At 32.7% G+C, this 16,888-nt stretch overlaps 1 protein-coding gene across 2 annotated transcripts; it reads right to left on the bottom strand.

Annotated features, from left to right (window-relative positions):
• Nucleotides 1-9,529: 9,529 nt before the first annotated feature.
• Nucleotides 9,530-16,644, bottom strand: LOC100777034 (folate-biopterin transporter 1, chloroplastic). Of its 2 annotated transcripts, XM_006589530.2 has the most exons (10): nucleotides 16,201-16,644; nucleotides 15,735-15,976; nucleotides 15,411-15,475; nucleotides 15,128-15,290; nucleotides 14,407-14,555; nucleotides 14,044-14,298; nucleotides 13,748-13,916; nucleotides 13,564-13,656; nucleotides 10,197-10,488; nucleotides 9,530-10,078 (listed from the first exon to the last, which is right to left on the bottom strand). In XM_006589530.2, coding segments are annotated over exons 1-10 (1,659 nt in total). In that variant the 5' UTR covers nucleotides 16,430-16,644; the 3' UTR covers nucleotides 9,530-10,076. The 2 variants fall into 2 exon arrangements, with proteins under 2 accessions (XP_006589593.1, XP_003536528.1); XM_003536480.3 differs by having other exon boundaries at nucleotides 9,530-10,488.
• Nucleotides 16,645-16,888: the final 244 nt, after the last annotated feature.

The following is a 16,888-nucleotide window of genomic DNA, read 5'->3' as shown; positions in this document are numbered from 1 at the left end:
TTTATCAGACTCATTACCTTTAATGAAATCTTAAAAAGAACATGTTAATCAATTAAAATAAGAATTTGTTTAAGCACCCCTCTCTCTCACCCACACTTATTAAATACTTTTAGACAATTACACATATTTATTTGAGAGATAATTATCAATATATTTATTAAAGTACTTGTTTTAAACATTTAACATAACAACATATTTAAGACACAAAAATGAATTACTTATTAAATAATTTTTAATGCATGCACAAGTATTTATTAGTGAAATGAGTGTAAGTATAAAACTCTTACTTTGCATGTTATTATATAGGCTTAATTATAAAAATATTCTCCCTATTTATCCTAATTCATTAAATCGGTCTCCTTATATTTTAATTCAATATGGCTTAATTAGAGTTCTTTTTTTTTAATTGACTATTTGAGTCCCTATGACTAAAATTGAACATTAACTATTAACAAAAAATATTGACTGTCACGTGTCATTATGTAATTGGTCGTTGACGATCATGTGTCTTTAATTAGATAATGACACGTGACAATCAACACTTTTCCTTAATAGTCAACGTCTAATTTTTGCTCTCAAAATACAAATAACTCATTTAAAAAAAAAAAGAACTCTAATAATGAATTAAAATATAAAGGGAACAATTTAATAAGTTAAGAAAAATATGGGACTATTTTTGTAATTAAGCATATTATATACTCATGATTAAAGCTTTAAAATACTAATTAAACTAAAATAATAATGTTGTGTCAACTGATTTATATACTCAATCACAAATATTATAATTTTCTATCCAAACCCTTATCATTATCATCCTGCATTATTGTCACTTTAGTACAAAGTTGAACATGGTAACTTATATACCACGTTAAATGAATTTTGAATTTTCGATATAATAAATCTTATATTTTTATAAAAGCTTTATATATACTTTGTCTCTTTAAAAATACTTCCTAGCTACCGCGTATGTTATTGTGAAAATTTTAATAGAGAAAACCAAATTAGGAAAGAAAGCATACATGTGAAATGTTTACCCATGTTTTCAAGTGAATCTTTTGACTTGGCTAAGGCTTCCTTGTTTCTTTCTTTTGTTCCGCCCGATGTTACAAACGAAATGAGGAAATAAAAACTCAGAGAAACTCAAAGCACATGGCAAGGTAAGCCAGATTTGCCGATCCGTTTTATTAGCTCAGTCCATGAATGTCAACATTTCCCCCATAATGGTCATGTGTTTCGTCCGCAATAGCCTTTGCTCAGCAAGCTTCGGTCACCATCATAACCAAGAAAAAATAAACTTGTTCAAATCAGTGTGAATTTTTGCAATTTTTCTGCGATGTTCCTATCTCAATTGGATTACATTGCTCTGATAGATTACCATAAATTCATGGTCAGTGTGACCGATAGAAGATTGCTGTATGCAATTTTCAGTAACGAGCTATGAGAAAGAATGTGCCACTAATAAAGTAATATTTATCCAAGTCAGACCTTCTCTGCCATCAAATAGGTAAATTAACTAACATAAAATTGCTCTAAAAAACTGACATAAAATTATTTGATTTAGTCAATACTGTATTAGAATATTGAGTATGTAATCATATTAAATGTTTTTTTAAAAAAATATCATTCATATAATCATATTTGATTCAACCAAAACTGTTTTCTGTACAGAATTATTTGTAACAAAAAAAATCGTCACGGACCGAAATGCGTGAGATTTCTATTTATTGTTGCTTCTAATTATTTAGATTTGATAAAATTTACATTATTAGTTTGATTAATGAAATAATATTTTAGATAAATATTACTAGAATAGAAATGATAACTTTCATATAAATATTACTTGAAAATAAATGGTCATAAAAATATGAATGACAATAAATAGTTAAATACTTCCCATTTACTTAGAAAAGGTAATTTTAACAGAAATTCAAACCACAAAGAAGAGAATTAACATTAATATGAACACTCAAGGTATCTATTTTTTTAAAAGTTGTCGACTGATTGACCACCACACCTTATTGTTGTTGGTTTTTTTTTTATATATATATAATATCACACCATAAAGTGTTGCAATATAATATAAGAATGAAAAGAAAATGGATATAAAAGTAAGTTACAAAACTATACTTTCTTTTGAATCATAATTCACTTTAAAATTACTTGACAGAAGAATGTGACAAACAACAAATTGACGACTTGACTACACATTGCCAGATTTTTCCAAGGTGTTGAAAGCTGCAATAATACTACTCAGGCTCGATCAATACACCCTTAAAAACCATTTCTTTTTCTTTCCTTTTCATAACAAAGTGCGCAAGGCAATTAATTACACACCATTGTCTTGGCCAATATGTTTGCAAAATGCAAACCTAGCGTGATTTTTTTTTTTTTAATTAGCAACTGCACTGCACCTCTTCAATTATCTACATGGAATTATCTCACTCACGGGACACAATTCCACCCCACTGAACAATTTTGCACCTGTTCAATTTTGAACTCATCTACCAAAAAATATCTTGTTTTGAACTCGCTTTTATTGGTCTCCATTAATATGACGCCAGAGTGACCATATCCTAGCATCATTGAAAAGGAAATATCAATTGTTATATTCTATTATATTATATATTATATTTTCCCACAATGTTTATCTTTGTATGTGATCAATGTTGCTTTCAACTACATTTTTTTCCTAATAATTTTGACGTAATTTCACAAGAAAATAGAAATGGACTTCTTATAATTCATACGCGTGGAAGATCACAATTGGTCTGTCATTGCTCATGAGCTCAAAACCCTGAATTAATTTTGCCGGAAAAGAAAAGCAAGTCAAAGTCAGAGTAGGTGTATATATGAAGGAGGATCAAGAAAGTGTATAAAGAAACATAGAACGTGCATGTTCTGTTGAAAGTTTAAACCCCCTTCCCCAACGACTCATTTTGTATTTTCACATATGTTACTTGCTCTTAATTTCTAAATCTTTAGAAGATTTCTTGTACCATGGATTTTCTTAACTCGGTTCAACCAATCTATAAGGGTAGCTTTCAGGCTTTTAATCTGATCACATTGACATTGAAACGAAACTGATAGTGAATGCAAGGGGGGTCGATCGGTCCTCTTCTCACACTTGGGACTAGTGATCTGATTTTGAAGGCCTGGCCAGATCATTATTAAGCCACGGAAAATAAAGTTAGTTAGGCTCATGACACGAGAAGAATCATTATTGAGCGGGCTAACTTGGCAACAATAATTGCATAAATTAGGTAATATTTTTAGGACCTCTGTTGTTAGTGACCGAAGCCTAAATTTAAATATAAAGGAATTTAATTTAATTAGTTGAACAAGATGTATAAGTGTTATAAATTCTAGGACGTGTTCAATTCCCAAAAAACCTAAATTTAAATTTACTATGAGTTTATCCGAAATTTGCAATCAATGTAATATAAAATTTTCTTAACCAATAAGTTGTTAGTTTGAATGGTAGTGAGCTATGATGAAAAAAAAAAAACCTTCTTAGTACATAATATAGAAGCCTAGTTAGATTAGTCATTAACATGAATCCAACTATGGTTAATCACAGTGAAAGTGTACTATGAGCATTGACTAATTTTACCCGCAATTTAAGATATTAAAATCCTACAGTTAGAAGTCATTTTAGGAGGAATTTACATAATCACCTAGAGTTGTGTTACATATAAAACCATTCATTAGCCTACACTTAACAGTTTGAGTTTTTAGGTTAGCGGGTAATTGACAAAAGACAAATCTTAGACATCTAGTTACGATAAAATCTGTATTCGGATGTGCTCAGTTTGAAGCTGAAAACAGACACATGATACAAGGACCATGCATGAAAATAAAATAAAGTCCGTTTGCTTATACCAGCGTTGTGATAGGAGAGTTTGGTTTTCTTTTCAGGATCATCAGGTCAAGAAGCTAGCAGTGTCCTTCCAAGGGATAGAAACTATAAGTTCCTTATTACTTATAGGTCCACATACAAGTCAAAAGGCTGTAACATGGGGTAGCTTGTCTGTTAGGTGTATTGCAATTACGATGGCCACAAAAATGGTATGTCGGAATAATGTTTAAAGGTCACGAGCTGGACCAAATTATCACTGGTTTTCTTTCAGAAAATTTATTATATGAACATGGAGATATATATAGCATTTCTTCTTTTATGCAAATAGATATGGTAACGGGGGTACATCTCCATTTTCTTGCATGGCAGACTATATCCAAAGCTTATCCAGGGAGTGAAGTTAATTAGAGTTTAATACTTACTTTTAAAAATTATTGCTATTTAAATTTAATTTCGATTCTAATTAGCAATATGAAAAAAAAATCATGCTATCAATTAGACAGTTTATATGAAGCTCCCTATTTTGACAAATTTCAGAACGTTTTACCGACAAATGAAAAGCTGTAATTACTACTACAGTAATAACATTGTTCTGTTTTTCATATTTTTGTAAGAGCTAGACTACATATATTTTTTAGGAAAGTAATCCTATTCTAGTGAAATAAAACTACTCTAAGTGATAAAGTTCTTATTATTTTAATGTTCTGTAATTGCATATTTCTGAATACAATTTTAAAATAATTAATTATGTTAAAATAATTTCATGTTAATTGATTAGCATGCTAAGTAGTATAATGCTTTTCATTACGTTGATTTAAGTGAAAAAAAATATAACTAAAAAGAGTAACTCCAATCAACAAAACAAATAAATAGTACTTCACAATTATTAACATTTGTAAAAAAAAAAAAAGCTTACTTATTATCCATTCAACTCCTTCATTTGTGGTTTCATTTTAACTTTCTGCGGCTACGCTTGAGCCGCATTTATCCACCAAATAGCATTATTCCTTCCGAAAATCCATGCATATTTTTATGTTATGGTTTTTGTTTGTTTGTGCTGCTGTCAAGTTTGTTGTCCTATATAATACTACAACAATAATGTGAATCTAAGCCTTCGTGCAAAATGCAAAAGTGAAAACAAAAAGAATCTAACCCGTCAACTCTACTAAGGGACATTATGTTGGGCTAGTACCAATTCTTTAATATGGACTGATTAAATGTATTTTTTTTTCTTTAACAGGCATTTAACGGTTGTGCTACTAGCTCTCGCACAAGAGATGCGGGTTAGGTAAAAGCTTGTTTCATGACAACTTCAAAATTTAAACTTTTGTTTTTAAAGTCACAACTCATCTTTACGCAACCAACTATTGTGTTTACATGAAATTTAGAAGAAAAATAAATCATCCCTTTGCAAAGTTTAAATTCGCTAATGACAGAATTTATGTCTCAATAGTGATATCTTATTTTTCTTTTTATCAACAGGTGAAAATTGAAAATCCTCATTACTAGTTTATTAGTAATCACATGGCATAACCTTGTTTCATCCTAAACAGAATTTATATTTCCCAATATATATGGATTATTATATTAGTTTTCTGAACCTCTTTTGCATATATATATATATATATATATATATATATATATATATATTCCCTAGATATCCGTTCAGACTTGATGAGTCAATGATTTCTCACATGCAAACCTTGCTTGGAGGTATGTTTAAGTATTAGTTGGAAGGTAGTCCCTGTTCACAAATTTAATGGTGTTCACATGGCAACCCACATGGCACTTACCTTCCTAATGTGGATTCTTTCTTCTCTTTTTCATCCAACCACTCCTCAATTGTATTTCCGCTATCAATCATTTAGCACTTGGTAACCTACTTTTTAATCTTAACAACTTAACATTATCTTGAGACACACTATTAGAAGGCCATGAAAATGGATAGAGCTTTCATACAGGTCAGACCACCAAAGTCCAAATCAATCATCATTGATGCTTTAATTTAATCTTTGTCCATCATCATTAGCAGAGTTGTTGTTGTCTCTCAAAAATTACAAAGGCAGCAACCACCACCAATTATCGAACTGCAATGGTGCATGTATGTAAGAAAACTATTTTGTCTTTCAATTGTCAAACAACATTTTGAAAATGAACTTCATTCTTTTTTGACTAAATTAAAAATTTGGTCCCCTAATATTTTCATTTTAATCTTTACATGAATATATATATATATATATATATATATATATATATATATATATATATATATATATATAATATAATATAATTATTTTTCAACTTCAAGTCTGTTGCACCGTTAAGTTTTTTGCATTCAAAGTACTATTTGATTTAGTTCTTGAAAGACATCACAATATGTTAAGAGAGAAGAATGTTTATCAATTTTCTTTAATCTCAATTCTTTAAGTTATGTGAGATTTTTTGGTGTATGACGTATTAGAAGAATTTCATATTATTTTTTTTTAGTCTTTACATAGTTACATATATAAAAATACATTTTTCGTTTTTATACTAAAAAATATTTAGAAATAGCGTTTGCCAAAGTTATAAAGCTGTTTATAAAAATCAAAACAAAAAACAGTATGTCATTGCATAAACCAAAATGTAGAATTTTTTATATATATAAAGAACCAAAATAAAATGTAGAATTTTTAATTAATCTTCTTTTCTTTTTACTGTTTCGTAATTTGAAGATCCACACGCTTGATGCTTTCACAGAATTTTGTATCGCCCAAACACGATCCCTGACATTAACCAAAAGCCTTAAGAAACTGGTTGCCATCATCTTTGTACTGACAAATAAATTTATTGAACCAATAGCTTCGTCGAATTCAGAACATAATCCAAAGATCTTTTAGAGACATTATTGGATTCAAGTGTGTATCTCAAAAATATTTTATTATGTGGGGCATCTTATATACAGTCTATAGACAATAAATATATCACAATAAACAATGACCAGGATCTTGTATTAATGATGAAACCGTGGTCTGAACATTTTCCTTTTCTTAGTTGCTAAGGGGGCTTGTATCTTTATACCTACGAGGACTTTATTGTGCCAATATTGAGCTTTGTTATTACATCAACATTGATCACCTCGACTCAAAACAGATAGATTTCAACTTGAGTCCTCTTATCTCAAAGCTTTTTGGGTGTTGTTAGCCACTCTGTCCTAAAGAAGTATATGCAAAGAATCTCAACTAACAATACCAAATCATTTTTGCATCCAAAATCTTTTATAAGTGAAGCTAGAAATAGAAAAAAGAAAAAGTTGTAACTAACAACAGAAAGAAAAATAAATAAAACTTCCTGAAACAAACTACTAAAGTAATTTTATTATTGAATGCAAGCAAGGTTCTTATTGAACCATTTCATTATTTATTAACATATTTGGTAGAAAGATAAAACAATAGATGTATCAAAAAGATATTCTTCTGTGTTGATAGTAGTATTATTTCTTCTGATTCAATGGTGTAGAATGATTTGGACCATTGCACTACTAGTAACAAGAAAGTGCCATATCGCAACTTGGCAAGCCCCAGTTGGGATTTATATGGTTTCTTCAGCTGGCATTTCGCATCAATAGGGATACTTATTGTGTGCAGAGAAATTAATTAAATTTATTCAATTATGAATGATACTATGATCCTTTTGATATGACAGGAATATAACATTCAACAAATACTTAAATGATTAACTGAGAAAAATAAAAATAAGTACTAGTAGATCACTGATTTTGAAGTTTGAACCAATAGGCTCAATCACTCAGTCAAGTTCCTTATTTAGTATAGCAGCACGCATGGTAACTAATGATGTAGGTATGATTTAGAGTAAATGAACAATGTCCCGAGTCTAATTTTTGGGTGATGAATGAACAATAATGATTATCTATGTCAATGCTTCAAGCAAGGGTATATGAGCCAAGCAAGCACGAACACTAGTCTCATTCCCGGGGAACCCTGTCCTCATATCACTGATTCATGTTTTTAAGAACTCAATTCATTGGTCAGTCACATATGCGTGTGGGAGTGTGTGGCTTGGATCAGACCAATATGGCTCCAAAGGTTTGATGTAAGACCCCACTTGTCAACTTAATGATATGAATAAGTGTGTGAGTAAGAAACAGTAGATGGTGACAAAGCATAGTGTGACCCACCATGTGCACACTGACTGTAACATCCACCACCTGCCACATGTGAAGCCGCCATATCCGAAGTTGCATATTGGGTTAATAATATCCCTTTCTTCCTAGTGGATTGAGATTCTCTTATTAATGTTTAAGATATTTCTCAAAGCCTTGTTAATCTTTTACTACTATGTTATGTTATTGTTTTCATGACAAAATTCGTTGCCATATTGTTTTCTATGCGAAAAGACATAAATACCGCACCAGGTATCACACATCTAAGGGCTCAATCATTATGTTTGCGTTTGCATTGAATGAGAGAATTGGATGAAGAGTAATCAGGGAATGTAAATAGTTTTCTTTATTTGTGAGTTTAAACAAATTTGTGCAAAGAAAATATGAGATGAAATATATTTAAACACTTTATGGATAAACTTTTCAATAAATATTTATAAAAAATAAAATAAATTTTTCGTATGAGTTGAAATTAACTTGTGCATATAACTTTTATAGAACACTCTCATTTAGTTTCTTCAAAAATTAAAGTATATATATGAATTAATTTTATCTTTCAACTCAATATAAATATTCATACATCAATTTATCAGCACATTCTTTCTTCTTCTTCTCCATTCCCTCTCGAACTCCCTTTTTGTCCTTTTCCAAATGAGACGGCAAAAAACAATTAATTTTAACATGTCATTCACTATTTCACTACATAACTCTTCTACTGCATTTCTTGGCTCTCTACCTTATCTCATCTTATTCCTTTTTCCAGACCTTTCAAACATTATAAATTTTAACAGCATGTCATTCAATATTTCACTACATAACTCTTCCATGATGAGTTCCATCCATTCCTTCGCTCTCTATTTTATCTCATCCTATTCTTCCCAGAACTTCCAAAGATATCATTATAATTTACTTGGATAAGGGATGACAAGGAACACATGATGGAAAAATGGGAAGTAAACAATTCCACTTGAGAGTTTGGATATTTGTGGAGGGAACGAGAATGTGAGGGGGAAACCATTAATCAACATTCAATGAATTTGGATTTTTTTCAATTTTTCTTCTAAAAACCAGATAGAGCCACTGTCAAATATAAAATGATAAAGTTTTTCGTGTTGTTAATAAGATCACGTTCTCCTATCAAATAATGGCATGTATACGTTCTTTTCCATATTAAATAACCTTTATTTTTGGTTGATCTATATAAAATAACCTTATTTGAATGTATTACATAATTTTATTTAAAAAAATACATGCTATCATTTCATTAAAAGCTTGATAATGAAAATACAAAACAAACTTTATCTAAAATTTGTCTAAAAATAAAATACAAGTTCACAAGTCATCAACTTCACCAATATAGTACATCTCCATTTCCTCGTTTTTCTACTTTTACTAAACACGAATTATGTTCTATTCAGACTTGAAGCATAAATAAAACATGAATTCACTCCCTTATATTGAAATTTAACATTTCAATAGGAAAAAAAACTGTAAAAATCACAGGCCAATGATGATTTAATATTTAGAATATATAAAATGGCATAAATCCTCCATTTTACCATAGATGAGATGTTGAGCATAAGCACTAGGGATAATTACTTGACCTTATGAAGTACATGGACCCAGTGAATCTTCCCTCCACTAGAAGATAAGAAAGAAACAAGAAAAACAAATTGCCTGTTGTCTGATATAGGAAATTGCCAATGACAATAGCTTATACAAACACGTCCGAGGCCTAAAACTCGGTTCCCATTGCCAAATGACAATTATTGGCTAATAAGTACAAAGCCCGAGTTCTTGCAAAGAAGTAAAGAGGTACATGATTAAACAAAAAGGAGAAAGTACGTTACAAAAGAACCTGTGATAGTTCTGAGTTCTGCCGAGACTGATATTCTGTCATCGATAAGTTAGCACTGTCTTGAGTTACTCCAGAGCATATTGTGCACAAGGTTCTTTCTCCATAAAATCAGTCCGTTTTAGTTTTGAAGTGAACTGGATGTCATGATAAAATAAGGCCTTGGTAGCAACTTTAGCATCATACTACATATATACAAAATTTTCTGCATGTGTAAGTGATGTCTGTTAGATTTGCAAGCAATGAGAGCAAAACTTGGGTATAGCTTGACAAAGACAGACAAGTCCACGAAAAGCCAGGGGCAAACAACCAAAATCAATTACATTTCATCTCAATATCGGAATTGTCCTCCTCATTCATATCAGGATTGTCCCCAGGGAGAAGGCCAAGAAGAGGCAGAGGCAATAATGAGCTAAGATTGCAAAGGATTATCAAAGCTGCTAAGTTATCAAATCTGTCCTTGGTAATTCCAAATAGTTGAGTCAAGCCCGCCCCTAACAATCCCCCAACAACACTCCCTCCATTAGATACAGACATGAGAGTTGCAAAAAGAGTTGCCTCCATTCCTTCAGGACATAATCTTGCTGCTAGCACAAGAACAGGCATGAAAGAAGCCTGAAATAAACTAGTAATCAGATGCAAGACAAATTTCGCTCAAACAAATAATAGACTAATAGTTGAGTGCTGTAGAATCAAAGCACAAGAAATTTATCCACATGGTGCATGCTGATACTGCTTATTTCATGGTATGCATTAGCATTTAATTATGTTGTAAGTCATATAAAGGATCAAATTTAACTAATCATTATCAAAACAAACACAAAATTTATGCCTCCTTATTTACTTTTCCATAAGTAAGGTGTGAATCCTAAAAAACAAGTTGAAGAATTCCTTTTTTGATCACAAAAAGGAAGAAACAATTATATTTTAGCATTTTGAGCCTTCACAATCCTTGTATACCTACAAACAAGCTGTCTACATAGAAAGGTACATATTTTATGAGTGGCTTGTAAACTTTGTAACTAAGGATGTTCATGGTAAATACCTATTAGTCAGTTATGTTAGATAGTCAAAGAAATTTAAGGAGTTACATTAGAAAGAAAGGGAATTGGCCTGAAACTGTATTGATAGATACCCATTTGTTAGTTATGTTGGTAATTAGTTAGGTTAGATAGTCCCCATTAAGGATGGGCTTATGTTAGCAGACCAGTAGTGGAGGAGTTGAGAAAAAAGGGGGTCATTTGGTGAAATAGGATTAGAATATAGGGGTTGAGGACAAGGTGAATTATTGGGGAGGGAGTATTGATAGATACTTATATATAGATACCCATTAATTAATTATGTTAATAATGAGTAGTTAGGTTAGGTTAGTCAAAGAAATACAAGGGTTTGTGTTGGATATAAGGGGAATGGGCCTACAATTGATCAGGCCCATTAAGGGTGGGTTTATATCAGCAAACTGCCAGTTTAGGGGACTTTCGTAATTGAGAAAGCAGTGTAAGGAGTGGATCCAGACCTCTTGAAATATCTGGAATCATGTATTGCTTCCTAGGGGCTCTTTTGTGATTGGGAAAGCAGTGTAAGGAGTGGAACCAGGCCTCTTGAAATATCTGGTATCATGTATTGCTTCCTAGGGGCTCCTCCCAGTCAGTAAAAAACCAATTCTTTCTCACTGTTATGCTACCAGTTCTATCAACTGGTACCAGAGCTCCAATCTTGGAGTTGTGGGGTTGTGAAAATAATTCCAAAATTTGATGGAAGAATGATTCCAAGATTTGATGGGACAGGCAATGCCTTTTGGTGGTTGATCAATTTAGATCATTATTTTGATGAGACTTGGAGTGCATGAGAAGTAGCTATCTTGGGTTTGGATGACATTGAAAGAAGACATTCTCAACTGGTGGTTTTCTTTCTAGGAAGAGCAACCAAAATGTCACATTTTTACCTTTGAGAAGGTGGTGCTTAAGTGCCTTCGACCAAAGCTTTGAGTTTGTCTTCAAGATTCAGAGAAGGAAGAAACCATGAGTGAAAATGAAGTTTCCAAGGATTAAGAGCCAAGAAAGAATCAAGTTGGCAAAGGGTGAATCGACCAAGAAAAGAAACAAGAACAGAAGCAAAAGAAGTGGAGGGAGAAAAAGAGGTTGGAAAGTGAGAAAATTGTTGGTCAACAACCGCCATTGCAAAAACCACTATAATCATATCCATTCATGGAAAGGAGAGTGGTGAAGAGTTGAAATCTTGGAGAAAGAAATGGTTTCTTTTCAGAATTAATGAGTCTGGCCCAATCCAATTAAATGGTAAAAACTAAAAAGGAAAGAAAACAGGAAACCACAGCAACTGAATTGTTCCCAAGGAACAAACAAAATAACGTGGATGACCTGGATAAGTGATAACCTTCTTCAGGTGCAACTCAAAACACTCTGTTTCATGGTCAAGAATGCCTTAAAACAGAGTGTTGGAAAAGAATGGAGGCACTCACATTTTTGTGTTTGACCCAAGTGGAATGAAAGTTAAATTTGGGCTGTAATGGTTTAATTGGCCTGGTCACCATGCTTCTTCAATCAGTTGAAACACCAGTACGACTCTTTCAGCAGTCACAAGCTGTTCATCTTGGGGACAATGGGAAACTTTAGGGGGAGAGTAGTGATAGATACCCATTAGTTACTTAGTTAGTTAGTTAGGTTAGTAAAAGAAAGAAGGGGAATGGGCCTACAACTGATTAGACCTATTAGGGGTGGGTTTATGTCAGTAGACCAATTGCGGCTTATAGATAGGAATAACTAAAAACAGTTATGGGAACTTCTGTGATTCAGAAAGCAGTGTAAGGACTGGATCCAGACCTCTCACTTCCTAGGGGTTCCTCCCTATTTTCATTCAATAGAAGACCAGTTCTTTCTCACAGTAATGATACCAGTTCTATCAAATATTCATTAGTTAGTTACTTATGTTTGTAACTAGTTAGGTTAGATAATCAAAGAAATACAAGGGGTTATGTTAAAAAGAAGGGGAATGAGCTCGTCACTGTTTAGCCCCATTAAGGGTGGGTTTATGTTAGCAGACCAGTAGCTGCCTATAAACAGTAAGAGAGGGGTTGAGAAGAAAAGAGTCATATGGTAAAATAGAATTAGGACTAGGAAGAGGTCAGGATCTCTCAAATATTCAGGGAATTCTTTGTATACACTCAATCAATAAAGAAATTCTGTTTTTCTTCCATTTATCATCTATTCCTATCAGTTCAACTGAAGTGTTAAATGCAAACATAAAATATAAGTGTACAGTAAATCCCTCAAAACCTACTTCTAGAAGACTGCCAGCAGCTGGTGCTTTTTGAAAGTCCCTTTTAACTTCTTTTAGAAGTTACCAGTGCTTTTTTATTTTAAACAAACAATAACTTAAAATCTAATGTTAGCAAATAATAGCAGCTTCAAGAAGTATCAACAATATTAGACTTAAATTTACCATGAAAACTTAACATTATAATGAGAAAATATTAGACTTTAAGAGCAGTGGTAGAAAAGATAAATGGACTTTAAGCTTGAATAGAGAAAGATAAATTAAATACAAGAAACCTCAGTTTTTTAGTAAACAAAATAAACCTAATTAATAACAAGTAAAGCAGAGATGGTATGACAGGTATGTTTTCCAGAGCCAGTAGTATATAACTAATGAGTAAAAAAAGACAATGATAACCTGACTCAAAACAGTGAGAATTAATGAATCACCAATTGCAAACCACTCATCACTAATGCCAAACTTCCGGTTTAGTCCAGTAACGAGGAAAACCTGACATAAGAGGTTAAAAACAAAAGAAAGATATTTAGAACAGTCATCTCAAATTAAAAAGATAAAAACATAACTGAAATATACAATTAACCTGAGTCATCCCAAGCGTTGAACCTAAAAGTGTAGTTGCAAAAAATACTTTTCGTAAAGGCACATTCTTCAGAAATCCATTATAAAGACCAACACCAAGCAGAGACGCAATTGAGGTAACAAGCTTGACACGTCCCAAAAACTCAGGAGTAAAACCAAGAGAATTTGTGCTGAAATGGATAAGAAGTTTTTTAAAACTGAAGTAAATGGTGTGAGGTGATAAGAGAATACCAAAGTGGACATGAAACTCATTACAGATAAAAAAAAACAATGATCACATTCATAGAATGAACATACGTAAAGTAGAACATAGCAGAGTCAGACTGCGGGGTTGCTTGCCACAAGAAAATAAACAAAGTAGGAAGAAAAACACTACGCTGTCGTACAGAACCCCACAGCTGAATAATGCGCTGTTTTGAACTTTCCAAAAACTCTGGCCCGGAAAAAAGAAGATTTAGCCCTCTTGCTGTACCAATCATAGGTTGTTCTTTTACAAGAACGGCAACTACAGATGTTATCAACGGAAGCAATGATGTGACACCAAAAACAAACCTGGAACAGTATAAACTTGTTAGAATTTATATGAACGTAAAAAAGAGAAAAAAAAAATAGTGCTATCAGAAATCAGAAGTATCTTGGTTCACAAACGTCTTTTAGTACCTTACTCCATATGCATCCAACAAAGATCCACTGAAGTAGGAGCTCACAATTCCACCAAAGGCCGAAGAACCCCAACATAAAGACTGAAGAGATCCTGAGGTGCTTTGTGACTCACCACGTGCCCTCTCCACAACCATTGAATCTACAACCTGAAACACAGCTCAGTGTCTCGGAACAATTGAATCTATAGATGATAAAACACTACAGCCATAATATCAGAGACAGATAAAATTGAAAACATAAAATAAGGTGAGTTATCCGTGCACGAATCACAGTGATGGAAAAGGCAAAGTTGCAAAGGGACCTCAATATATATAGAATACCTTAGTACTTACCAGATGATACAAGGAGTATAACTATTTAAAATTAAAAATATAGTATATTTTAAACTAATCAAAGAATATGAAAGTATGAATCACAATTTTGCAATAAGATATGTACTGGTACACGAAGATACCAAGTATAAAAAATAAAGAAGATAGGAAGCACACCTGCATAATTAAAGAATAATGCTAAGCCATACATCACCTTAAATCTACATAACTTTCACCATTTGATTACAAATTATCCTGCCCCATTTTCTGTTCACCCACACTCTAATTCAGTAACCTCACATGGATGTGAGGTGGTCTGCTTGGTGTTGATGTGCACCAAGCATCATTTATAATTAAATTATTCCAGAGAAGAAGTATATATGAATTACTAAGTAGGAAACACTCACAACATCCGAAAAGGCAACAGAGAGAGATCCAAGAAGTATGCAAAAACCAGCACTATACTTGTTGTCAACAAAAGTAGCCATCAAACTCCATGAGAGCGCACCAAGCAGCCCTGACAAAACTAGGTACGATCTTCTTCGATAACCAAAGAGCGGGACAGAATCACTGCATGCCATATTAATAACTTCAATAATGAAAATGTAGTCCACAGGATTAATAAAATTGAGAAAATAATGAACCACTCATTTCAGGAGAGAGGAAAAAGTGATGCAGTTTTAGACTCACCTAATAAACCCGTAAAGAGGTTTGACAAGCCACGGCAATGCAGAAAAACCAGAAAGCACAGCTGCCTAGTCAAACATATTATGCATGTAATGAAGTAACATGTCAGTCCTTCCAATATTAGTGTATAATTGATTCAATCCAAAGGGATCAGATTTTCAAGGAAATGCTATCACTCTTTTGGTTTCTACATTTAATTCAAGCAAAGTTCACACTTAATAACATTCACACCTTGGATTAGGTAATTGAGCTGTAGCTATAAAATTCAAATGAAATCAATCAAAAGATGTACATTAACTGCATATTAATTAAACCATGATGACACACCTCAGCAGGGTCCAAATGCAAATCATCTTTTAAGTAAAAGTTCACAGCCAGTCTTGCAAGCCCTAAAACACCTTGAACAAAATACACCATCGCAACAGCAACATTATCAGGGGATAATTCTACCCCAAACAATTTGATGCTGCTCGTACGATATTTGTTCTTTCTGGCAGCAATTCTACTAGAGGACGAAACCTCTGGATCTGTTTCCGTTGTTAAAGCATCACCATCATCTGTTCCAGCTCCTGCCACAAAAATCAAAATCCAATGTTGCTGCCACTTTAACACATTTCAAAAAATAAAATAAAATAAAATAAAAATACTCAAGCTCAATTTAAATACTATATCACTTAGCATGATCAATTGCATGAAAGACTGCATTAACCAACCACATAGAAACTTTACATAACAAAAAGAAGATTAAATGTTGCATGTCCCGTGGATGAAGAATTTTAACTTTGGAGCTTACCGATACGAGAACCTAACAAAGGGTCGCCATCATCGCTGCTGAGTCGGAAAGAGGACCCCGAGCTCGGAACAGTGCCGGAGATTTCCATTTCCGGCGGATTCCGACGCGTTCTCCGGCGGAATCGCGCTGAATGAGTGACAATTGGCGTGCGGCGTGGAAGAGAAGGATAATAGTTGGAAAAATTGGAGGGTAAATATGGTATTAAAGACAAAATATACACACAATTCATTTTACTATAAGGTAGTAGTAATAATATTTATTGCCGTTAATAAATTAACGAGCCACAGAAATTCAAAAATCAAATCTCCAATGAATCAAAACAAAATATTCAAATTTCAATCATGTTAATGTTAATTCAGCGGAAAAAAAAATCAAGCATGTTATATTATTGTTCAGTGTTCAGTGTCCTGGACTAGAAGCTATCGTCGTGTGAGGTGGAGTTTGGGTAGGGCCTTCTGAAGCGCTGTTCAAAGCCCTTTTGTGTGTTTTGGGCAAACTGACAAGTTTTTGAAAACTAGAATATAAAAATAAAATACTTGTACTCATTTCACACTTACTTACTGAATATTTACTTGTCAAACAATTTTGATAGAATACTTTGATTGAATTTAATAGTTGAAACTCTATACAAATCTTTCATCATTGACTTAATTATCTTATAACACACTCCAAAAACGCTAATTCACTT

Source organism: Glycine max, chromosome 10, assembly GCF_000004515.6.
Source record: "Glycine max cultivar Williams 82 chromosome 10, Glycine_max_v4.0, whole genome shotgun sequence".
Lineage (NCBI taxonomy): Eukaryota > Viridiplantae > Streptophyta > Magnoliopsida > Fabales > Fabaceae > Glycine > Glycine max.
The sequence above is the reverse complement of the archived record's forward strand: the minus strand, read 5'-3'. Positions and strand labels throughout refer to the sequence as shown.

What these genes read in the sequence shown, in the direction of transcription:
- LOC100777034 (XM_003536480.3), bottom strand. Translation starts at nt 16,429, where the DNA reads ATGAATTGTGTGTATATTTTGTCTTTAATACCATATTTACCCTCCAAT. An exon ending in CTGTTGCCTTTTCGGATGTT is followed by an intron (nt 14,556 to 15,127) that starts GTGAGTGTTTCC and finishes GCTGTGTTTCAG; the next exon opens with GTTGTAGATTCAATGGTTGT. An exon ending in TTGGATGCATATGGAGTAAG is followed by an intron (nt 14,299 to 14,406) that starts GTACTAAAAGAC and finishes ATACTGTTCCAG; the next exon opens with GTTTGTTTTTGGTGTCACAT.